Genomic DNA, 24685 nt, shown 5'->3' with positions numbered 1-24685 from the left:
GAGTCGGGAGAGCCTCGGGTGGCCCTTGGGGACCCTCGGGTGGCTTTGGGGACACTCAGGTGGCCCTTGGGGACCCTCGGGTGGCTTTGGGGACACTCAGGTGGCCCTTGTGCGACCTTTGGGGACCCTCGGGTGGCCTCATGTGACCTTTGGGGACACTGGGGTGGCCCTTGGGGACCCTTGTGTGACTTGGGGACACTTGGGTGGCCCGTGGGGACCCTCGGGTGGCATTGGGGACCCTCAGGTGGCCCCTGTGCGACCTTTGGGGACACTGGGGTGGCCTTTGGGGACCCTCATGTGACCCTTGGGGACCCTCAGGTGGCTTTGGGGATCCTCAGGTGGCCCTCGTGTGACCTTTGGGGACACTGGCGTGGCCCTTGGGGACACTTGTGTGACCCTTGGGGACCCAGGGGTGGCTTTTGGGGACCTTGGTGTGACTTGGGGACACTCAGGTGACCTTTGGGGACATTTGTGTGACTGTTGGGGACCCTCCTGTCCCCCTTGTGCCCCTCGTGCCACACGTGTGACCCTCATGTGGCCTCTGGGGACCCGCATGTGACATGTGTGACAATAGTGACCCTAAATGACCCTTGGTGACCTTTCTGTGACCTTTCTGTGACCCTTGGTGTCCCCCCGTGTGACAACGGAGGGTGGGCGTGTCCCCGCGCTCGCCCCGCCCCCTTTATCCCAGAGGGGCGGTGCCACGCATCTCATTAAGCGCGTGGCCACGCCCCCTCGACGTCTGAGGGCGGGAACAGCGCTGAGGCCAAGCCGCGCTCTGATTGGCTGAGCCGCCACGGCGGGAAAGGCGCTGAGGGGAGCTCTGCTCCGATTGGCCGAGAGATTCGCGCTCACTGCGGTGGGCGGGACCACCTCTGAGGGCAGCGCTACTCTGATTGGCCGAGCCGCGGTGAGCCGCGCTCTGATTGGCTGAGCCCTGCCGTTGCGCGCAGCCGATTGGCTGCGCTGTGCGGCGGCGGCCCCGCTGCTGGGCATGGCGGCGGCTCTGGAGCGGGCGCTGGGCCCGGGGGCGCCGGGGCGAGGCTCGGAGGCGGCGCTGCCGCCGCTGCCGGTGCTGGTGCTGGGCCCGGCGGGCTCGGGCCGCACCTCGCTGCTGCTGCGGACGGCGCTGGCGGGCGGCGCCGACGGGCACCGAGCGCTGTTCCTGGCGCCCAGCCCCGTCCCGCAGCTCCCGAGAGGGCTCGGCGGGCCCGGCACCGACCCGAGGGCGCTGCAGGTGAGCGGGGAACGGGAACGGGGACGGGAACCGGGCGGGGTTTGCTGAGGGGGAGGTGAGGATGGCCGGGAGGGGCGGGGCTTGCTGAGGGGCCGTGAGGGGGAGGCGGGGTTTGCTGGGGGGCGGGGCTTGATGAGAAGAAGCGAGAGGGAGGCGGGGTTTGCTGAGGGGGCGGGGTTTGCTGAGGGGGCGGGGTTTGCTGAGGGGCCGCGACGAGGGGGCGGAGTTTGTAGTGGGGCGGGGCTTGCTGGAGAGCCGGGACGGGGTGAGGGTTGCTGAGGGGGCGGGGCTTGTCTGGAGGGGCGTGGCTTGATGGGGCGGGGCTTGCCGAAGGTCCGCGAGGGTGAGGCGGGGTTTGCTATGGGGGCGGGGCCGTGTTCATGTGGGCGTGGCTTTGACTGAATGTATTAACGAAGAGGCGTGGCCTGAAAGGGGCGTGGCGTTGTCCTTTTGTGGGCGGGGCTGTGCATGTGGGCGGGGTTTGGGGGGTTCGCCGTTCATGGCGGGTGTGAAAGGATTTGGGGACCTGGTCTGACTCTTGTCCCTCTGTCCCCCTGTCCCTCTGTTCCCCTGTCTCCGTCCCTCTGTCCCCTCTCCTCTGTCCCATGTCCCCCCTCTCCCCTATCCCCTGTCCCTTTTGTCCCCCTGTCCCTCTGTCCCCTGTCCCCCCCATCTCTCCGTCCCTGTCCCCCTGTCCTCTTGTCCCTCTGTCCCCTGTCCCCTTCCCCCCATCCCCCTGTCCCTCTGTCCCCTGTCCCCCTGTCTGTCTATTTCTCTGTCCCTTGTCCCTCTGTCCCTCTGTCCCCTTCCCCCCATCCCCCTGTCCCTCTGTCCCTCTGTCCCCTGTCTGTCTATTTCTCTGTCCCTTGTCCCTCCATCCCCCTGTCCCTCTGTCCCTCCATCTCCTTTATCCCCTCTGTCCTCCTGTCCTCCTGTCCCTCCGTCCCCCATCCCTCCATCCCCCTGTCCCTCCGTCCCCCTCTCCTCTGTCCCCTGTCCCTCTGTCTCCATTATCCCCATTGTCCCCCCGTCCCTCTGTCCCTGTCCCTCTGTCGCCTCTCTCCCCGTGTCCCCCTGTCCCTCTATCCATCTGTCCCCTCCTTCCCCCCCCTGTCCGTCCGTCCGTCCGTCCGTCCGTGCCCCCGGCAGCGCCTGCAGCTGCGCTACCCCCCGCTCTCGGCTGTCGCTGTGTCGCGAGCTGCTGTCGCTGTCGCTGTCCCCGTGCCCCCCTCCCTCCCTGCTGCTGCTGGACGGGCTGGAGCGCTACCTGTCCCCGTCCCCGGCCGTTCCCGGCCGCCACCGGCCCGGGCTGTCCCCGGCCGCGCCCTCGCGGCTGGCGGCGCTGCTGCTGGAGCTGGCGCGCGTCCCCTCGCGGTGTCCCCGCGGTGTCGCGGCGCAGGTGGTGGCGGCGCTGCGGCTGCCGCCGCCCGGGCCGCGCGTGCTGGGGCCGCTGCTGCGCTTCTTCCCCGCGCGGTGCCGCCTGAGCCCCGGCACGGCGCGGAACGGGCGGCGCCGCCACGCGCGGGTGACGCTGCGCTGTCCCGGGAGCGCCGCGCGGAGGTGGCGGCTGCGCCTTGGGGACGGCGGGGACGGAGATGGGGACGGCGATGGGGACGGAGATGGGGACGGAGAGGGTGACAGCGATGGGGACGGAGAGGGTGACAGCGATTGGGACGGAGAGGGTGACAGCGATTGGGACGGCCCTGGGGACGGCGATGGGGACAATGATGGGGACGGCGATGGGGACAACGATGGGGACGGCGATGGGGACAGCGGTGGCGAGGAGGAGTGGATGTGACACGGCCACCTAGGGGGACGCGGGCCCGATGGCACCCCCTCAGTGACAAGGACGCGGTGACATCCTTTCCGTTGGTGACAAGGTGACATGGACCTGATGGCACCTCCTCAGTGACAGGGAGGCAATGTCACCCCCTCCATCGGTGACAAGGACAAAATGGCACCTCCTCAGTGACAAGGACGCAATGTCACCCCCCCATTGGTGACATGGACCCGATGAGTGACACGGACCCGGTGTCACCCCCCCGTTGGTGACACGGCCACCCTAGGAGTGACACAGACCCGATGGCACCTCCTCAGTGACAAGGACGTGGTGACATCTTTTCCATTGGTGACAAGGTGACACCGACCCGATGGCACCTCTTCAGTGACAAGGACACGGTGACATCCTTTCCATTGGTGACAAGGTGACACGGACCCAATGGCACCCCCTCAGTGACAAGGACACGGTGACGTCCTTTCCATTGGTGACAAGGTGACACGGACCCAATGGCACCCCCTCAGTGACAAGGACGCAATGTCACCCCCTCCATCGGTGACAAGGACCCGATGGCACCCCCTCAGTGACAGGGATGTGGTGACATCCTTTCCGTTGGTGACAAGGTGACACGGGCCCAATGGCACCCCCCCAGTGACAAAGACTCAATGTCACCCCTCCATCGGTGACACGGACCCCATGGGTGACACGGCCACCCCAGGAGTGACACAGTGACACGGACCTGATGGCACCTCCTCAGTGACAAGGACACGGTGACATCCTTTCCGTTGGTGACAAGGTGACACGGGCCCGATGGCACCTCCTCAGTGACAAGGACCCAATGTCACCCCCCCATTGGTGACAAGGACCCGATGAGTGACACGGACCCAATGTCACCCCCCCCATCGGTGACACGGCCACCCACATGGGTGACGTGGACCTGGTGTCACCCCCCCATCGGTGACAAGGACCCGATGAGTGACACGGACCTGGTGTCCCCCCCCCCCATCGGTGACACGGCCACCCTAGGAGTGACACGGACCCGGTGTCACCTCCCAGTGACACGGACCCGGTGTCACCCCCCCCATTGGTGACAAGGACCCGATGAGTGACACGGACCCGGTGTCACCCCCCCCATCGGTGACACGGCCACCCCAGGAGTGACACGGACCCGGTGTCACCCCCCAGTGATAAGGACTCGATGTGAGCCCCACCATGAGTGGCAGGGACCTCAGTGTCACCTCCCTGTCACTGGTGACAAGGACACAGTGGGTGGCACGGACTCGGTGTCCCCTCCCTGTCGCCGGTGACACCCTGATGTCCCCTCCCTGTCACTCATGACAAGTTCCCGATGTCACCTCCCTGTCACTGGTGACGGGGACACAGTGTGTGACAGGGACTCGGTGTCCCCTCCCTGTCACTGGTGACAGGGACACAGTGTGTGACAGGGACTCGGTGTCCCCTCCCTGTCCCCTCCCTGTCCCTGGTGACACAGTCCTGACGTCACCTCCCCGTCACTGGTGACAAGGACCTGATGAGTGGCACGGCCTCGGTGTCCCCTCCCTGTCCCTGTCCCTGTCCCCTGCCAGGCCCTGGGGACACAGGGGTGACACGGTGCCAGGTGTCCCTGTCCCCTCCTTGTCCCTATCCCTGTCCCTGTCCCCTGTCCTTGTCCCTGTCCCTGTCCCCTGTCCCTGTCCCTGTCCCTGTCCCTGTCCCTGTCCCTGTCCCCTGTCCCTGTCCCCTGTCCCTGTCCCCTGTCCTTGTCCCTGTCCCTGTCCCCTGTCCCTGTCCCTGTCCCTGTCCCCTGTCCCCTGTCCCCTGTCCTTGTCCCTGTCCCTGTCCCCTGTCCCCTGTCCCCTCCCTGTCCCTGTCCCTGTCCCCTGTCCCTGTCCCCTGTCCCTGTCCTTGTCCCTGTCCCCTCCCTGTCCCTGTCCCCTGTCCCTGTCCCTGTCCCCTGTCCCTGTCCCCCGTCCCTGTCCCTGTCCCCTGTCCCCTGTCCCCTGTCCCTGTCCCCTGTCCCTGTCCCCTGTCCCTGTCCCCCGTCCCTGTCCCCTGTCCCTGTCCCCCGTCCCTGTCCTTGTCCCTGTCCCCTCCCTGTCCCTGTCCCCTGTCCCCTGTCCCTGTCCCCTGTCCCCTGTCCCCTGTCCCTGTCCCCCGTCCCTGTCCCCTGTCCCCTGTCCCCTGTCCCTGTCCCCTGTCCCTGTCCTTGTCCCTGTCCCCTCCCTGTCCCTGTCCCTGTCCCCTGTCCCCTGTCCCTGTCCCCTGTCCCCTGTCCCCTGTCCCTGTCCCCTGTCCCTGTCCTTGTCCCTGTCCCCTCCCTGTCCCTGTCCCCTGTCCCTGTCCCCTGTCCCTGTCCCTGTCCCTGTCCCCCAGCTAGGCCCTGGGGACACAGGAGGTGACACAGAGGTGACACAGAGGTGACACGGTGCCAGGTGTCCCCTCCCTGTCCCTTTCCCCCATAGGGCTCTGGTGGCATTGGTGACATTGGTGACACACTGGTGACACACTGGTGACACACTGGTGACACAGTGCCAGGTGTCCCTGTCCCTGTCCCCCACAGGGCCCTGGGGACACAGAGGTGACACAGAGGTGGCAGGGGGTGACACGGTGCCAGGTGTCCCCTCTCTGTCCCTGTCCCTGTCCCTGGGAACACACTGGTGACATTGGTGACACTGGTGACACATTGGTGACACAGAGGTGACACATTGGTGACACATTGGTGACACAGTGGTGACGCGGTGCCAGGTGTCCCCTCCCTGTCCCTGTCCCTGGGGACACACTGGTGACATTGGTGACACATTGGTGACACAGAGGTGACACATTGGTGACACAGTGGTGACACGGTGCCAGGTGTCCCTGTCCCTGTCCCTGTCCCTGGGGACACACTGGTGACATTGGTGACACAGGAGGTGACACATTGGTGACACAGTGGTGACACAGTGGTGACACAGTGCCAGGTGTCCCCTCCCTGTCCCTGTCCCTGTCCCTGTCCCCCGCAGGGCTCTGGTGGCATTGGTGGCATTGGTGGCAGGAGGTGACGCGGTGCCAGGTGTCCCCACCCTGTCCCAGCTGGGGGTTCCTGATAAGCCTTATCAGCCCCTCCCCCTCCCAGCCCTGCCCTGCAGGGCCCCAATGTCCCCAAAATGTCAGAAAATGTCCCCAAAATGTCCCCAGGGCCTGTCCCAGTGTCCCCAGAGTGTCCCCAAATTGCCACAAAATTGTCCCCAGGGCCTGTCCCGGTGGCCTGGGCCACCCCTGCAGGGCCCCAATGTCCCCAAAGTGTCACAAAGTGTCCCCAGAGCGCTCCCAATGTCCCCAAAGTGTCACAAAGTGTCCCCAGGGTGCTCCCAATGTCCCCAGAATGTCACAAAGTGTCCCCAGAGCGCTCCCGGTGCTCCCAATGTCCCCAAAGTGTCACAAAGTGTCCCCAGGGTGCTCCCACTGTCCCCAGAATGTCACAAAGTGTCCCCAGGGTGCTCCCGGTGCTCCCAATGTCCCCAAAGTGTCCCCAGAGCGCTCCCAATGTCCCCAGAATGTCACAAAGTGTCCCCAGAGCGCTCCCAATGTCCCCAAAGTGTCACAAAGTGTCCCCAGGGCGCTCCCGGTGCTCCCAATGTCCCCAAAGTGTCCCCGGGTCCTGTCCCAGTGTCCCCAGTGATCCCAGTGTCCCCCCAGTGTCCCCAATGCCCCTCCCAGTCCCTCCCAGTCCCTCCCAGTTACCCCCCAGTGCTTCCAGTGCCCTCCCAGTGTCCCCCCATTGTCCCCATTGTCCCTCCCAGTATCCTCCAGTCCATCCCAGTATAATCCCAGTGTCTCTCCCAGTCCCTCCCAGTGTCCCCCAGTGTCCCCATTGTCCCTCCCAGTGTCCCCAGTACCATCCCAGTATAATCCCAGTTACCCCCCAGTATCCCCCAGTCCCCCCCAGTGTCCCCATTGTCCCTCCCAGTCCCTCCCAGTTACCCCCCAGTACCATCCCAGTGTCCCCCCAGTGTCCCCCAGTTCCCTCCCAGTTCCCCCCAGTCCCTCCCAGTTACCCCCCAGTGTCCCCCCATTGTCCCCATTCCCCTCCCAGTCCCCTCCCAGTATCCCCCAGTGCCACCCCAGTGTCCCCCCCAGTATCACCCAGTCCCTCCCAGTGTCCCCAGTACCATCCCAGTATAATCCCAGTTACCCCCCAGTGTCCCCCAGTGTCCCCCAGTATCCCCATTGTCCCTCCCAGTGTCCCCCCATTGTCCCCATTCCCCTCCCAGTCCCTCCCAGTATCCCCCAGTCCATCCCAGTATAATCCCAGTGTCCCTCCCAGTCCCTCCCAGTATCACCCAGTGCCACTCCAGTGTCCCCCAGTGTCCCCATTCCCATCCCAGTGTCCCTCCCAGTCCCTCCCAGTTACCTCCCAGTATCACCCAGTGTCCCCCAGTGTCCCCCAGTCCCTCCCAGTATCCCCCAGTACCATCCCAGTATAATCCCAGTTACCCCCCAGTCCCCCCCAGTGTCCCCATTGTCCCTCCCAGTCCCCTCCCAGTATCCCCCAGTGCCACCCCAGTGTCCCCCCCAGTATCCCCCAGTCCCTCCCAGTGTCCCCAGTACCATCCCAGTATAATCCCAGTTACGCCCCAGTGTCCCCCAGTGTCCCCCAGTATCCCCATTGTCCCTCCCAGTGTCCCCCCATTGTCCCCATTCCCCTCCCAGTCCCCTCCCAGTATCACCCAGTGCCACCCCAGTGTCCCCCCCAGTCCCTCCCAGTGTCCCCCCATTGTCCCCATTCCCCTCCCAGTCCCTCCCAGTATCCCCCAGTCCATCCCAGTATAATCCCAGTGTCCCCCCCAGCCCCTCCCAGTGTCCCCCAGTTCGCTCCCAGTCCCTCCCAGTATCACCCAGTGCCACTCCAGTGTCCCCATTCCCCTCCCAGTCCCCCCCAGTGTCCCCCAGTCCCCCCCAGTCCCCCCCATTCCCCTCCCAGTCCGTCCCAGTTTGGCCGCGCTGGTTCCCAGTTTCGCCTTTATTGTACAAAATCATTAAAAACCCCAAAGCAGCCCCGACTCCGCGTCCCCGCCCCCGCCCGCCGCGTCACCGCGCCCTCTGTGACGTCACCGTGTCGCCTGTCCCCTTTGTGATGACGTCATTGCGCCCTCTGTGACGTCACCGTGTCGCCTGTCCCCTTTGTGATGACATCATCGCGCCCTCTGTGACGTCACCGTGTCGCGTGTCCCCTTTGTGATGACATCATCGCGCCCTCTGTGACGTCACCGTGTCGTGTGTCCCCTTTGTGATGACATCATCGCGCCCTCTGTGACGTCACCGTGTCGCCTGTCCCCTTTGTGATGATGTCATCGCGCCCTCTGTGACGTCACCGTGTCGCCTGTCCGCTTTGTGATGACGTCACCGTGCTCCTGTGTGACATCATCATGTCATGTGTCCCCTCTGCGATGACGTCACTGTGTCACGTGTCCCCTTTGTGCATCCCCTTTGTGATGATGTCACCGTGCCCCTCTGTGACGTCACCATGACGCGTCCCCTCCGTGGTGACGTCATCTGTCCGCGTGATGTCACCGTGACATTGTGATGTCATCTGTCCCTTCAGTGTGACGTCACTGTGGCACGTCCCTTGTCTGTGACGTCACCGCCGTGTCCACTCCATTATGACATCATTGTTCCCACGTGTGATGTCACAGTGACATCATCATGTTGGTGTGACACCATCATTAGATGTTCCCTCTGCCGTGACGTCATCCCTTCTGTGTGACGTCATTGCAACGCGTCCCCTCCTTGATGACATCATTGTTCCTGGGTGTGACGTCACCGTGACGCGTCCCCTCCTCGATGACGTCATAGTTTCTGGGTGTGACGTCACTACAATGCGTTCCTTCCGCGATGATGTCACCACACCTCGGCCCCTGCGCCGTGACGTCATTGCCCCTTCCGCGTGTGACGTCACAGAGCCGCGTTCCCCTCCACTATGACGTCAGCGCGCCCGCCCGTGACGTCATCCCAAAAATCCGTTGCTCGATGACGTCACCCATCTTTTCCATATGACGTCATCCCGCACTCCGTGATGTCACCGCCGTCTCACGCCCCCTCCGCCATGACGTCATCGCTCCCGTGACGTCACCCGCCCTCCTCAGGAGCAGATGACGTAATGCGGGGCGTGCCCCGCCCATTTGGGCTCCGCCCCCTTGGTGGGCGGGGCCAGGTTGGCGTAGGGGGCGGGGCCGGGCTGGCGGGGGGAGGGGCAGAGCAGGGCGGAGCCGGGCTCGAACAGCGTGTACTCGAAACTGGGCGAGGGGGAGGGGCCCGAGGGGGGGGCGGGGCCTTGGGGAGGGGTCTCGGAGCACGGAGGGGGCGTGGCCGGAGAGGGGGGAGGAGCCTGCGAGGCCCCGCCCCCTCCCTGAGCCGCCCCTCCCCCCCCCACCTCCTCCACGGCGTCCTCGAGCTCCGGGGGGGGGGAGGGGGCGCAGGGGGGGGCGCAGGGGGAGCCGGGGCCCTGGCACAGCCACAGCTGGGGGGGGAAAATGGGGTTAGACAGCCCCAAAAACAGCCCAAAACACCCCCAAAATATCCATAAATGTCCCCTAAATATCCCCTAAACAGCCCGTAAATGTCCTGTAAAATAGCCCCAAAATATCCATAAATACCCTCCAAAATATCCCCTAAATAGCCCGTAAATATCCTGTAAAATAGCCCCAAAATATCCCAAAGCTATCCTTAAAATACCCCAAAAATATCCCCAAAATACCCATAAATATCCTCCAAAATATCCCCTAAATAGCCCGTAAATATCCTGTAAAATAGCCCCAAAATATCCATAAATACCCTCCAAAATATCCCCTAAATAGCCCGTAAATATCCTGTAAAATAGCCCCAAAATATCCCAAAGCTATCCCTAAAATACCCCAAAAATATCCCCAAAATGCCCATAAATATCGCCCTAAATATCCACAAAATATCCCAAAAATATCCCCTAAATGTCCCCAAAATATCCCAAAAATATCCCCAAAATATCCCAAAAAGATCCCCCAAAGTCATCCAAAATGTAACCAAAACATCCCCTAAATATACCCAAAAATGTATCTACTAAATATCCACCAAATATGCCCTTAAATCATCCAAAATGCCCCCAAAATATCCCCGAAATATCACCTAAATATCCCTTAAATATCCCCCAAATATCTTGCAAAATATCCCCAAAGTATCCCCTAAATATCCTGAAAATATCTCCAAAAATGCCACCTAAAGATACCAAAAAATAACCCCAAAATATCCCCAAACTATCCCCAAAATTATCCCCTAAATATTCTCGAAATATCCCAAAAATTTCCTCTCAAATATCCCACAAGCGTAAAAAAAAACACCCAAACCCCCTATAAAAAACTCAAAACCCCAAAAACCTCGGAACTGAGAAACCCCAAAACCCCAAAAACTCCAAACCCAAAAACCCCAAACCCCAAAATCCTCAACTTCCCCCAAAAACCCCAAACCCCAAAAACTCCAAACCCAAAAAACCCCAAACCCCAAAACCTCGAAACTGAGGAACCCCAAAACCCCAAAAACTCCAAACCCAAAAAACCCCAAACCCCAAAAACCCCAACTTCCCCCAAAAACCCCAAACCCCAAAAACCCCAAACCCCAAAAACTCCAAACCCAAAAACCCCAAACCCCAAAATCCGCAACTTCCCCCAAAAACCCCAAACCCCAAAAACCCCAAACCCAAAAAACCCCAAAACCCCAAAATCCCCAACTTCCCCCAAAAACCCCAAACCCAAAAACCCCAAACCCCAAAATCCGCAACTTCCCCCAAAAACCCCAAACCCCAAAAACCCCAAACCCAAAAAACCCCAAACCCCAAAATCCCCAACTTCCCCCAAAAACCCCAAACCCCAAAAACCCCAAACCCAAAAACCCCAAAATCCCCAACTTCCCCCCAAAACCCCAAACCCCAAAACCCCAAACCCCAAAAACTCCAAACCCAAAAAACCCCAAACCCCAAAACCTCGAAACTGAGGAACCCCAAAACCCCAAAAACTCCAAACCCCAAAAACCCCAAACCCCAAAAACCCCAACTTCCCCCAAAAACCCCAAACCCCAAAAACCCCAAACCCCAAAAACTCCAAACCCAAAAACCCCAAACCCCAAAATCCGCAACTTCCCCCAAAAACCCCAAACCCCAAAAAGACCCCAAACCCCAAAAACCCCAAACCCCAAAAACCCCAACTTCCCCCAAAAACCCCAACTTCCCCCAAAAACTCCAAACCCAAAAAACTCCAAACCCAAAAAACCCCAAACCCAAAAAACCCCAAACCCCAAAAACCCCAACGTCCCCCAAAAACCCCAAACCCCAAAAACCCCAAACCCAAAAAACCCCAAACCCCAAAACCTCGAAACTGAGGAACCCCAAAACCCCAAAAACTCCAAACCCAAAAAACCCCAAACCCCAAAAACCCCAACTTCCCCCAAAAAGACCCCAAACCCCAAAAACCCCAAACCCCAAAAAGACCCCAAACCCCAAAAACCCCAAAAACCCCAAAAAGCCCCAAATTCACCCCAAAGCTCACCTGGAAGTTGCCGCCGTAGTTGCTGAAGAGCCCCTCGAACTCGCGCTCGGGGCCCGGCACCGGCGGCCACAGCTTGGCCCGGAGCGTCCTGGGGGGACCCCAAAATCCTGTAGGGCACCCCAAAACCCCAAATCCCCATAGAGACCCCAAAACCCCATAGAGACCCCCAAAATCCCATAGAGACCCCCAAAATCCTACAGAGCCCCCCCAAAATCCTACAGAGCCCCCCCCAAATCCTACAGGGCCCCCATGGTCCCATCCACAGCTGGGCCCGGAGCGTCCTGGGGGGACCCCAAAATCCTGTAGGGCACCCCAAAACCCCAAATCCCCATAGAGACCCCCAAAATCCCATAGAGACCCCCAAAATCCTACAGAGACCCCAAAATCCTACAGAGCGCCCATGGTCCCATCCACAGCGGGGCCCGGAGCGTCCTGGGGGGACCCCAAAATCCTGTAGGGCACCCCAAAACCCCATAGAGACCCCCAAAATCCTACAGAGACCCCCAAAACCCCATAGAGACCCCACAGACCCCATAGAGACCCCAAAATCCTACAGAGACCCCAAAATCCTACAGAGACCCCAAAATCCTACAGGGCCCCCATGGTCCCATCCACAGCGGGGCCTGGAGAGTCCTGGGGGGACCCCAAAATCCTGTAGGGCACCCCAAAACCCCAAAACCCCATAGAGACCCCACAGACCCCATAGAGACCCCCAAAATCCTACAGAGACCCCCCCAAAATCCTACAGAGCCCCCATGGTCCCATCCACAGCTTGGCCCGGAGAGTCCTGGGGGGACCCCAAAATCCTATAGAGACCCCACAGACCCCATAGAGACCCCCAAAATCCCAGAGAGACCCCCAAAAATCCTACAGAGACCCCAAATCCCCCCAGTACCGGCGGTGTCCCGGCGCTCCCAGTGCTCCCAGTGCTCCCAGTCTCTCTCAGTTCCGTTCCCAGTCTATCCCAGTCTATCCCAGTATATCCCGGTATATCCCGGTATATCCCGGTATATCCCAGTTCCTCCCAGTATCCCCAGTACCGGTGGTGTACCAGCAGTCCCAGCACTCCCAGTCCATCCAAGTCCCAGTCCCAGTCCCTCCCAGTCTATCCCAGTCCCTCCCAGTCCATCCCAGTCCATCCCAGTATCCACAGTATCCCCAGTACTGGCGGTGTCCCAGCCGTCCCATTCCCAGTCCCTCCCAGTATATCCCAGTATATCCCAGTCCCTCCCAGTCCCTCCCAGTATATCCCCAGTATATCCCAGTACCAGCGGTGTCCCAGCACTCCCAGTCCCATCCCAGTCCCTCCCAGTCCCTCCCAGTATATCCCAGTATATCCCAGTATATCCCAGTCCCTCCCAGTCCCTCCCAGTCCCTCCCAGTCCATCCCAGTCCCATCCCAGTCCCATCCCAGTCCCTCCCAGTCCATCCCAGTTCCCTCCCAGTCCATCCCAGTCCCTCCCAGTTCCCTCCCAGTCCATCCCAGTTCCTCCCAGTCCCATCCCAGTCCCATCCCAGTCCCTCCCAGTCCCTCCCAGTCCCTCCCAGTCCATCCCAGTCCATCCCAGTTCCCTCCCAGTCCCTCCCAGTCCATCCCAGTCCATCCCAGTCCCTCCCAGTATATCCCAGTCCATCCCAGTCCCTCCCAGTACCGGCGGTGTCCCAGCAGTCCCAGCGCTCCCAGTCCCATCCCAGTCCCTCCCAGTCCCTCCCAGTCCATCCCAGTCCATCCCAGTCCCTCCCAGTCCCTCCCAGTACCGGCGGTGTCCCAGCAGTCCCAGCGCTCCCAGTCCCAGCACCAGCAGCACCAGCAGGCAGGAGAGCCCCAGGGTCACCGCGTCCAGCTCTGGGGACACCGGGGGGACATTGAGGGGACATTGGGGGGACATCGGCTCAGGGACCCCCACAGTGCCCCCCAGTCCCTCCCAGTTCCCTCCCAGTCCCTCCCAGTCCAATCCCAGTGCCCCCCAATCCAATCCCAGTCCAATCCCAGTCCATCCCAGTCCCTCCTGTTGTCCCTGTGTGTCCCCAAGTCCCCGCCATGTCCCTGTGTCCCCTCCGTGTCTCCCCATGTCCCTCAAGTGTCCCCAAATGTCCCCTCAGCGTCCCCAAATCCCCTCAGTGTCCCCTCATTGTCCCCTCATTGTCCCCTCAGTGTCCCCTCAATGTCCCCAAATCCCGCCATCCCTGTGTCCCCTCATTGTCCCCACATTGTCCCCTCAGTGTCCCCAAATCCTGCCATCCCTGTGTCCCCCCATTGTCCCCTCAGTGTCCCCACATTGTCCCCTCAATGTCCCCACATTGTCCCCTCAGTGTCCCCCCATTGTCTTCTCATTGTCCCCTCATTGTCTCCTCAATGTCCTCCCTCAATGTCCCCAAATCCCGCCATCCCTGTGTCCCCTCATTGTCCCCCCATTGTCCTCCCATTGTCCCCTCATTGTCCCCAAATCCCGCCATCCCTGTGTCCCCCCATTGTCCCCTCAGTGTCCCCTCCATGTCCCCAAATCCCCTCAATGTCCCCAAATCCCGCCATCCCTGTGTCCCCTCATTGTCCCCCGATTGTCCCCTCATTGTCCCCTCATTGTCCCCTCAATGTCCCCAAATCCCGCCATCCCTGTGTCCCCCCATTGTCCCCTCATTGTCCCCACATTGTCCCCTCAGTGTCCCCCCAGTTTCTTCTCATTGTCCCCTCATTGTCTCCTCAATGTCCTCCCTCAGTGTCTCCAAGCCCCTCAGTGTCCCCTCAGTCCCCTCAATGTCCCCAAATCCCGCCATCCCTGTGTCCCCCCATTGTCCCCCAATTGTCCCCTCATTGTACCCAAATCCCCTCAGTGTCCCCAAATCCCGCCATCCCTGTGTCCCCCCATTGTCCCCTCATTGTCCCCCCATTGTCCCCTCATTGTCTCCTCAATGTCCTCCCTCAGTGTCCCCAAGCCCCTCAGTGTCCCCAAATCCCGCCATCCCTGTGTCCCCCCATTGTCCCCTCAGTGTCCCCAAATCTCCTCCATGTCCCCAAATCCCGCCATCCCTGTGTCCCCTCATTGTCCCCTCATTGTCCCCTCATTGTCCCCCAATCCCGCCATCCCTGTGTCCCCCCATTGTACCCCCATTGTCCCCTCATTGTCCCCACATTGTCCCCTCAGTGTCCCCCCATTTTCTTCTCATTGTCCCCTCATTGTCTCCTCAATGTCCTCCCTCAGTGTCCCCAAGCCCCTCAGTGTCCCCAAATCCCGCCATCCCTGTGTCCCCTCATTGTCCCCTCATTGTCCCCCCATTGTCCCCTCAGTGTCCCCCAATCCCGCCATCCCTGAGTCCCCCCATTGTCCCCCCATTGTCCCCCCATTGTCCCCTCATTGTCCCTCAATCCCGCCATCCCTGAGTCCCCCCATTGTCCCCCCATTGTCCCCTCATTGTCCCCCCATTGTCCCCTCATTGTCCCCCAATCCCGCCATCCCTGTGTCCCCTCATTGTCCCCTCAATGTCCCCAAATCCCCTCAATGTCCCCCAATCCCGCCATCCCTGTGTCCCCCCGGTGTCCCCCCACTGTCACTCACCGGGGGCGGTGGTGGCGCTGACGGGGGCGGACCAGGGGCTCCAGACCCCCCCGTAGCTGAGCCCGTCGGGGCGGGCGCGGGCCCGGACGGAGTAGGGGGTGCTGGGGCTGAGCCCCCCGACCCCCTGCTCGCGCCGCCCCGCCGGGACCCCCACCTGGGCACCCCAAAACCCCGTAAATAACCACAAAAACCCCATGAAAATATCATAAAAATCCACAAAATAACCCCAAAAATAACCCCGAAAAGAACCCCAAAAAGGGACCCCAAAAACCCCGTAAGTAACCCCAAAAACCCCATGAAAATATCATAAAAATCCCCAAAATAACCCCAAAAAGGGACCCCAAAAACCCCATAAACAACCCCAAAAAAATATCATAAAAATCCCCAAAATAACCCCAAAAATACCCCCAAAAAGGGACCCCAAAAACCCCATGAAAATATCATAAAAACCCCCAAAATAACCCCGAAAATAACCCCAAAAATAACCCCAAAAATAACCCCGAAAATAACCCCAAAAATAACCCCAAAAAGGGACCCCAAAAACCCCATGAAAATATCATAAAAACCCCCAAAATAACCCCAAAAACCCCCCAAAAATAACCCCAAAATAACCCCGAGTAGGGGGTGCTGGGGCTGAGCCCCCCGACCCCCTGCTCGCGCCGCCCCGCCGGGACCCCCACCTGGACACCCCAAAAACCCCGTAAATAACCACAAAAACCCCATGAAAATCCTCAAAATAACCCCAAAAATAACCCCAAAATAACCCCAAAATAACCCCATAAATAACCAAAAAGGGACCCCCAAAATCCCATAAATAACCCCAAAAACCCCATAAAAATATCATTAAAAATCCCCAAAATAACCCCGAAAACGGACCCCAAAACCCCCATAAAATATCATAAAAATCCCCAAAGTAACCCCAAAAACCCCCCAAAAATAACCCCAGGATCCCCCCAAATACCCCTCAAATGACCCGAAACCCCCCCAGGCCCCCCAATACCCCCCCAGGGTCCCCCAAACCCCCCAGGACCCCCCCAAACCCCCCAGGACCCCCCCAAAGCTCCCCCCGGACCCCTCAACCCCCCCCAGGACCCCCCAAACCCCCCCAGGACCCCCCCAAAGCCCCCCAGGACCCCCCCAAACTCCCCCGGGCCCCCCCAAACCCCCCCAGGACCCCCCCAAAGCCCCCCAGGACCCCCCAAACCCCCCCAGGACCCCCCCAGGACCCCCCCAGGACCCCCCAAAACCCCCCAGGACCCCCCCAAACTCCCCCAAACCCCCCGAGGACCCCCCAAACCCCCCCAAACCTCCCCAGGACCCCCCCAAATCCCCCTCAAATGACCCCAAACCCCCCCAGGACCCCCCCAACCCCCCCCAAACCCCCCAGGACCCCCCCAAATCCCCCCAAACCCCCACAGGACCCCCCCAAATCCCCCTCAAATGACCCGAAACCCCCCCAGGACCCCCCCAAAGCCCCCCAGGACCCCCCCAAACTCCCCCGGGCCCCCCCAAACCCCCCCAGGACCCCCCCAAAGGCCCCCAGGACCCCCCAAACCCCCCCAGGACCCCCCAAACCCCCTCAAATGACCCGAAACCCCCCCAGGACCCCCCCAAACTCCCCCAGGACCCCCCCAAACACCCCCAAACCCCCCCAGGACCCCCCCAAATCCCCCTCAAATGACCCGAAACCCCCCGAGGACCCCCCCAAACCCCCCCAGGACCCCCCCAAATCCCCCTCAAATGACCCGAAACCCCCCGAGGACCCCCCCAAACCCCCCCAGGACCCCCCCAAAGCCCCCCAGGCCCCCCGCAAACCCCCCCAAACCTCCCCAGGACCCCCCCAAACCCCCCCAAAATCCCCCAGGACCCCCCCAAACTCCCCCAAACCCCCCGAGGACCCCCCCAAATCCCCCCAAACCCCCCCAGGACCCCCCCAAATCCCCCTCAAATGACCCGAAACCCCCCCAGGACCCCCCGAAATCCCCCCAGGACCCCCCCAAAGCCCCGAGCCCCGCTCACCGTTTTGGGGGGTCCCCGGGGGGGGCTCAGCGCCAGCTCGAAGACGAGGCTGGAGTGCAGGTAGGGCCCGGGGGGGGGCGCCCAGCGCACGCACAGCTCCCCCCGCCCCCCCCCGGCCGACACCGACACGTTCTGGGGGGGCCCCGGCAGCACTGGGGGGGCACAGGCTCAGGGGGGCACCCCGAAAACATCCCCGAAGAGATACCCCGAAAATCCCCAATGTACCCCCCAAAAAATCCTGAATTTCCCCCAAAAAATCCCGAATTTATCCCCCAAAAATCCGGAATTTATCCCGAAAATCGCCCCAAAAATGACCCCAAAAATCCCAAATTTACCCCAAAAGTTACCCCAAAAAATCCCGAATTTCCCCCCCAAAAATCCCTCATAAAATTCCAAATCTGCCCCAAAAAATTACCCCAAAAAATCCCGAATTTACCCCAAAATCACCCCAAAAATTACCCCAAAAATCCCGAATTTACCCCAAAAGTTACCCCAAAAATCCCGAATTTACCCCAAAAAAATCCCCCATAAAATCCCGAATTTACCCCCAAAAATCCCTCATAAAATCCCAAATTTACCCCAAAAAATTGCCCCCAAAAATCCCTCATAAAGTCCCAAATTTACCCCAAAAATCCCGAATTTCCCCCCCAAAAATCCGGAATTTATCCCGAAAATCGCCCCAAAAATGACCCCAAAAATCCCAAATTTACCCCAAAAGTTACCCCAAAAATCCCGAATTTACCCCCAAAAAAATCCCCCATAAAATCCCGAATTTACCCCCAAAAATCCCTCATAAAATCCCAAATTTACCCCAAAAAATTGCCCCCAAAAATCCCTCATAAAGTCCCAAATTTACCCCAAAAATCCCGAATTTCCCCCCCAAAAATCCGGAATTTATCCCCAAAATCGCCCCAAAAATGACCCCAAAAATCCCAAATTTACCCCAAAAGTTACCCCAAAAATCCCGAATTTACCCCAAAAAATTGCCCCCAAAAATCCCGGATTTACCCCAAAAAATCCCTCATAAAATCCCAAATCTGCCCCAAAAAATTACCCCAAAAAATCCCGAATTTACCCCAAAATCACCCCAAAAATTACCCCAAAAATCCCAAATTTACCCCAAAAAATTGACCCCAAAAATCCCGAATTTATCCCAAAAAATCCCTCATAAAGTCCCAAATTTACCCCAAAAATCCCGAATTTCCCCCCCAAAAATCCGGAATTTATCCCCAAAATCACCCCAAAAATTACCCCAAAAATCCCCCATAAAATCCCAAATTTACCCCCAAAAATTGCCCCCAAAAATCCCGGATTTACCCCAAAAAAATCCCTCATAAAGTCCCAAATTTACCCCAAATAATTACCCCAAAAATCCCAAACTTACCCCAAAAAGCCCTCATAAAATCCCAAATTTACCCCCAAAAATCCTGAATTTATCCCCTGAAATCCCTCATAAAATTCCAAATTTCCCCCTAAAACCCCGAATTTACCCCCAAAAATTCCACCCCAAAAATCCCCTCAGGACCCCCAAATCCCCCCAAAAATCCATTTCCCCAGGACCCTCCCCAATTCCCCCCAAAATTTCCCCCAAATTTCCCCCCAAATCCCCCCCAGGACACCCAAATCCCCCCAAAATTTCCCCAAATCCCCCCAAAAGCCCCCCAGGACCCCCAAATTTCCCCCCCAAAATTTCCCCAAAACCCCCCCGGGACCCCCAAATTTCCCCCCAAATCCCCTCAAATCTCCCCAATTCCCCCCAAAATTTCCCCCCAAAACCCCCAGGACCCCCAAATCCCCCCAAAATTTCCCCAAATCCCCCCAAAACCCCCCAGGACCCCCAAATTTCCCCCCAAAACCCCCCAAGGACCCCCAAATCCCCCCAAAATTTCCCCAAATCCCCCCAAATCCCCCCAGGACCCCCAAATTTCCCCCCCAAAATTTCCCCAAATCCCCCCAAAAACCCCCCAGGACCCCCAATTTTCCTCCCAAATCCCCCCCAGGACCCCCAAATTTCCCCCCAAATGCCCCCAAAATTTCCCCAAACCCCCCAGGACCCCCAAATTATTCCCAAATCCCCCCAAAATTTCCCCTAAATTCCCCCCAAATCCCTCCAGGACCCCCAAATTTACCCCCAAATCCCCCCAAATCCCCATAAAATTTCCCCCAAACCCCCCCAAATCCCCCCAAAATTTCCCCAAAATCCCCTCAAATCTCCCCAATTCCCCCCAAAATTTCCCCTGAATTTCCCCCCAAATCCCCCCAAAACCCCCCAGGACGCCCAAATCCCCCCCAAAATTTCCCCAAATCCACCCAAAACCCCCCAAAACACCCCCAGGACCCCCAAATATCCCCAAATCTCCCCCAAAATTTCCCCCAAATTCCCCCCCAAATCCCCCCCAGGACCCCCAAATTTCCCCCCAAATCCCCCCCAGGACCCACAAATCCCCCCAAAATCTCCCCAAAATCTCCCCAAATCTCCCCAAAACCCCCCCAGGACCCCCAAATTTCCCCCCAAATCCCCCCAAAATTTCCCCAAATCCCCCCAAAACCCCCTCAGGACCCCCAAATTTTCCCCCAAATCCCCCCAGGACCCCCAAATCCCTCCAAAATTTCCCCAAATCCCCCCAAAACCCCCCAGGACCCCCAAATTTCCCCCCAAATCTCCCCAGGACCCCCAAATTTCCCCGCAAATCCCCCCAAAATTTCCCCAAACCCCCTCAAAACCCCCCCAGGACCCTCAAATTTTCCCCCAAATGCCCCCAAATCCCCCCCAGGACCCCCAAATCCCCCCCAAAATCCCCCCAAATCCCCCCCAGGACCCCCAGCTTTCCCCCCAGAGCCCCCCGTACCGAGCTGGTCGATGTAGATGGTGCGCTGGAACAGGGGGGTCTCGGGGGGGGTCTCGGGGGTCTCTGAGGTTTTTGGGGGGGTCCCGGTGGTCCCGGAGGTTTTGGGGGGTCCCTCGGGGCTCCCGGTGATCTCCGGGGGTCTCTCGGTGGTTTTTGGGGGTCTCTCAGAGGTTTCGGGGGGTCCCTCGGGGGTCTCAGGGGTCCCGGTGGTCTCTGGGGGTCTCTCGGGGGTCCCGGTGGTTTTGGGGATTCCCTCGGGGGTCCCAGAGGTTTTGGGGGGTCCCTCGGGGGTCCCAGAGGTTTTGGGGGTTCCCTCGGGGGTCCCAATGATCTCCGGGGGTCTCTCGGTGGTTTTGGGGGGTCCCTCGGGGGTCTCAGATGTTTTGGGGGGTCCCTCGGGGGTCCCGGTGGTCCCGGTGGTCTCTGGGGGTCTCTCAGGGGTCTCAGATGTTTTGGGGGGTCCCTCGGGGGTCCCGGTGGTTTTGGGGGTTCCCTCGGGGGTCCCCGTGGTTTTGGGGGTTCCCTCGGGGGTCCCCGTGGTTTTGGGGGTTCCCTCGGGGGTCTCAGAGGTTTTGGGGGTTCCCTCGGGGGTCTCAGATGCTTTGGGGGTTCCCTCGGGGTGTCCGTGTGTGTTTTCGGGGGGTGTCTCGGGGGTCCCGGTGGTTTTGGGGGGTTCCTCGGGGGTCTCGGGGGTCCCGGTGGTCTCTGGGGGTCCCTCGGGGGTCCCGGATGTTTCGGGGGGTCCCTCGGGGGGTCCGTGCGTGTTTCCGGGGGCTCTGCCCCGCAGCACGCGCAGCTCCAGGGGCACGAAGGTGACGGTGGCGGCGGCCGGGAGGGAGCACCAGAAGAGGGAGCGGGACCCCCGAGGAGACCCCTGAGACCCCTGAGACCCCCGAGGAGACCCCTGAGACCCCTGAGACCCCCGAGGGGACCCCTGGGACCCCTGGGACCCCCGAGGAGAGCCCGGAGACCCCTGGGAGCCCCGAATCGGGGAGAGCGCGGCGGCGCTGAGGGGACACTCCTGCCACGGGTCCTGCCTGCGGGCAAAGGGCAGCGGGCGGGCTGGGGTCACCCGGGGTCACCCGGGGTCACTCAGGGGTCACTCGGGGGTCACTCGGGGGTCAGTCTGGGGTCACTCGGGGGTCACTCGGGGGTCACTCAGGGGTCACTCAGGGGGCAATGAGGGGACAATGAAGGGTCAGGGGTCACTCAGGGGTCACTCGGGGGTCAGTCTGGAGTCAGCAGTCACTTGGGGGTCACTCAGGGGTCACTCAGGGGTCACTCGGGGTCACTCAGGGGGCAATGAGGGGACAATGAAGGGTCAGGGGTCACTCAGGGGTCACTCAGTCATCAGTGGTCACTCAGGGTCACTGAGGGTCACTCAGGGTCACTCAGGGGTCACTCAGGGTCACTCAGGGGTCACTCAGGGGTCACTCAGTGGTCATTGGTCACTCAGGGGTGGGTCAGGGGTCACTCAGGGTCACTCAGGGGTCACTCAGGGGTCACGCAAGGGTCAGTCTGGGGTCAGTGGTCACTCAGGTATCACTCAGGGGTCACTCGGGGTCAGTGATGGGTCAGGGGTCACTCAGGGGGCAATGAGGGGACAATGAAGGGTCAGGGGTCACTCAGGGTCACTCAGGGGTCACTCAGGGTCACTCAGGGTCACTCAGGGGTCACTCAGTGGTCATTGGTCACTCAGGGTCACTCAGGGGTCACTCAGGGGTCACTCAGGGTCACTCAGGGGACAATGAGGGGACAATGAAGGGTCACTCAGGGGTCACTCAGGGTCACTCAGGGGTCACTCAGGGGTCACTCAGGGGTCACTCAGGGGCCAGTGAGGGGACAATGAAGGGTCAGGGTCACTCAGGGGTCACAGGGTCACTCAGGGGTCAGGGGTCACTCACTCGAGCCGGTACTGCAGTCGGTATCTCCAGGGCTGGGCGGGCTCGGGGCTGTCCCACAGGCACAGCAGCTCCTGCAGCGTCCGCGTGAAGCAACGAGGGGGCTGCGGCTGCCAGCGCCGCAACTGCCACGCTGCACGGGGGACACGGGGTCACACGGGGTCACTGGGGTCACACTGGGGTCACACTGGGGTCACACTGGGGTCACACCGAGGGGGCTGCGGCTGCCAGCGCCGCAACTGCCACGCTGCACGGGGGACACGGGGTCACACGGGGTCACTCTGGGGTCACACAGGGGTCATGGGGTCACAGGGACACAGGGGTCAGACTGGGGTCACACCGAGGGGGCTGCGGCTGCCAGCGCCGCAACTGCCACGCTGCACGGGGGGGGGACAGCGACACATGGGGGTCACTCTGGGGTCACTCTGGGGTCACTCTGGGGGCACTGGGGTCACACAGGGGTCACACAGGGGTCAGACTGGGGTCACTGGGGTTACTCTGGGGTAACACAGGGGTCACTGGGGTCACACAGGGGTGACAGGGGTCACACTGGGGTCACTCTGGAGTCATGGGGGGCACTGGGGTCACTCTGGGGTCACTCTGGGGTCACTCTGGGGTCACTTGGATTACTGGGGTCACTCTGGGGTGACAGAGGGGTCAGACTGGGGTCACGGGGTCACACAGGGGTCACTCTGGGGTCACTGGGATCACACAGGGGTCACACAGGGGTCACTCTGGGGTCACTCTGGGGGCACTGGGGTTACACAGGGGTCACACAGGGGTCACGGGGTCACACAGGGGTGACAGGGGTCACACTGGGGTCACTCTGGGGTCACTTGGATTACTGGGGTCACTTTGGGGTAACACAGGGGTCAGTCTGGGGTCACAGAGGTCACACAGGGGTGACAAGGGTCACACAGGGGTCACTGTGGGGTCAGAGGGGTCACAGTGGGGTCACTCTGGGGTCACTGCAAACGGCGGGGTGGGACACACAAGGAATTTCACGCCAATGCCACCCAAAACTCCCCAAACCCACCAAAACTCCCCCCAAATCCCCCCAAACCCCCCAAAATGCCCCAAAATGTCCCAAAATACCCCCAAATTTCCCAAAATGTCCCAAAATACCCCAAAATGATTCAAATCCTCATCGCAGCTCCCCCAGAACGGCACAACCTTCCCAAAACTCCCTAAAAAACCCCAAACTCCTCCAATCTCCTGAAAATACCCCAAAGCACCCCCGGATTCTCATCTCAACCCCCCCAAAAGCCCCCCAAAACCCCCCTAAATCCCCCCAAACCTCCCCCCAAACCCCACAAATTCACCCCAAAATCCGCCCCCAAATCCCCCCCAAAATCCTCAAAATTTCCCCCAGAATTCCCCAGACCCCCCCCCCAAAACTTCCTAAAATTCCCCCCCAAAAAACCCAAAATTGTCCCCGAATCGCCCCAAAATCCCAAATTCTCCACGGAATCCCCCAAAAACCTCCCCAAAATTCCACAAAAACTCCCCCAGCCCCCAAATCTCACCCAAATTCTCCAAGAACCCCCCAAATCCCCCTCAAAATCCCCAAATTCCCCCCCAAATCCCCGCAAAATCCCCCCAAAATTTCCCCCAAATCCCCCCCAAATCCCCCAATTCCCCCCCAAAATCCCCAAATTTCCCCCCAAAATCCCCAAAATCCCCCTCAAAACCTCCCCAAAAATCCCCCAAAACCCCCAAAATCCCCAAATTTTCCCCCCAAATCCCCCCCAAAATCCCCAAATTTCCCCCCAAAATCCCCAAAGCCCCCCCAAATTTCCCCCAAATCCCCGCAAAATCTCCCCCAAAATCCCCAAATTTTCCCCCTAAATCCCCCCCCAAACCCCCTAAATCCCCCCGAAAATCCCCCAAATTTCCCCTCAAAATCCCCCCCAAATCCCCCAAACCCCCCCCCAAAACCCCCAAATTTTCCCCCTCAATCTCCCCAAATCCCCCCCAAATCCCCCCCAAATCCCCCCACCCCCCCCCAAACCCCCCCCAAACCCCCCAATCCCCCCCATTTCCCCCTCACCTTCCTCCTCCAGCTCCGGGGGGTCTCGGAGCCCCCCGGGCCCCCCGTGGGAGCCCCCCGGCTTTGGGGGATTTGGGGGAGCCCCCCCAGGAGCCCCCCCAGGAGCAGCAGCGCCCCCGGCCCCGCCATCGCCGCATTTGGGGCCGTTTTGGGCCTTTTTGGGGGTTTTTTTTGGGGTTTGTTTTTTTTTTTGGGGGCGGTTTTTGGGGGGGCCCCCCCCCCCCCCCCCCCGCCAGGGCGGGGCTGGGCTGTGGGGGGGAGAGATAAGGGAGGGGGAGGGGCGAGATAAGGGGGTGGGAGGGGGGGGAGGGGATTTGGGAACCTCAGGAAACTTCACCCAAAAATCCACAGTGAACCCCAAAAAAAAAAAACCCCCCCGAGACCCCCCCAAAAAATCCACCCGCGACCCCGCCAAAAAAAGAAAAACAAAAAAAAAAACCCTCGCACCCCCAAAATTCTCTGGGGTCCCCCAAAAATTCCTCCCGGTAACCCAAAAAAATCTCCAAAGGGAACCCCCCAAAAAAACCTCCCCAAAAAAACCCTCAGGGAACCCTAAAAATCCCCCCTCAAAAAAATAAACCAGGACACCCCCAAAACCCCCCGGGGAACCCCAAAAAACTCCACGGGGACCCCAAAAATCCTCCCGAGAACGCCAAACCCCCCCCCCCCCAAATCCCCCCAAAAAAACCTCCCACACCCCCCCAAAAAAACTTCCCGGACCCGCCAAAAATTCCCCACGGGGAACCCCA

General features: G+C 60.1%; 1 protein-coding gene across 3 annotated transcripts; it reads right to left on the bottom strand.

Annotated features, from left to right (window-relative positions):
* Nucleotides 1-8019: 8019 nt before the first annotated feature.
* On the bottom strand, nucleotides 8020-24135 carry LOC131569213 (basic salivary proline-rich protein 2-like). 3 transcript variants are annotated; one of them, XM_058821416.1, is made up of 8 exons: nucleotides 23937-24091; nucleotides 21890-21960; nucleotides 19986-21022; nucleotides 17137-17288; nucleotides 15118-15271; nucleotides 13322-13409; nucleotides 11564-11651; nucleotides 8020-9510 (listed from the first exon to the last, which is right to left on the bottom strand). In XM_058821416.1, the coding sequence occupies exons 1-8, from the start codon at nucleotides 24063-24065 to the stop codon at nucleotides 9133-9135; spliced, it is 2097 nt and encodes a 698-aa protein (XP_058677399.1). In that variant the 5' UTR covers nucleotides 24066-24091; the 3' UTR covers nucleotides 8020-9132. The 3 variants fall into 3 exon arrangements, with proteins under 3 accessions (XP_058677399.1, XP_058677401.1, XP_058677400.1); XM_058821418.1 differs by lacking the exon at nucleotides 17137-17288 and having other exon boundaries at nucleotides 21890-22019; nucleotides 23937-24135; XM_058821417.1 differs by lacking the exon at nucleotides 17137-17288.
* Between the last annotated feature and the right edge of the window lie 550 nt (nucleotides 24136-24685).

The sequence above is a fragment of the Ammospiza caudacuta genome, chromosome 29 (genome assembly GCF_027887145.1).
Source record: "Ammospiza caudacuta isolate bAmmCau1 chromosome 29, bAmmCau1.pri, whole genome shotgun sequence".
NCBI classification, from domain to species: Eukaryota; Metazoa; Chordata; class Aves; order Passeriformes; family Passerellidae; genus Ammospiza; species Ammospiza caudacuta.
The sequence above is the reverse complement of the archived record's forward strand: the minus strand, read 5'-3'. Positions and strand labels throughout refer to the sequence as shown.

Bases quoted from the DNA above. Each gene is read 5' to 3' on its own strand.
- LOC131569213 (XM_058821416.1), bottom strand. From the start codon at position 24,065: ATGGCGGGGCCGGGGGCGCTGCTGCTCCTGGGGGGGCTCCTGGGGGGG. The intron at 13,410-15,117 runs GTGAGTGACAGT...CGGTGTCCCCAG, and splicing joins CAGCGCCACCACCGCCCCCG to AGCTGGACGCGGTGACCCTG. The intron at 9,511-11,563 runs GTGAGCTTTGGG...TTCCCCCCCCAG, and splicing joins ACTACGGCGGCAACTTCCAG to CTGTGGCTGTGCCAGGGCCC.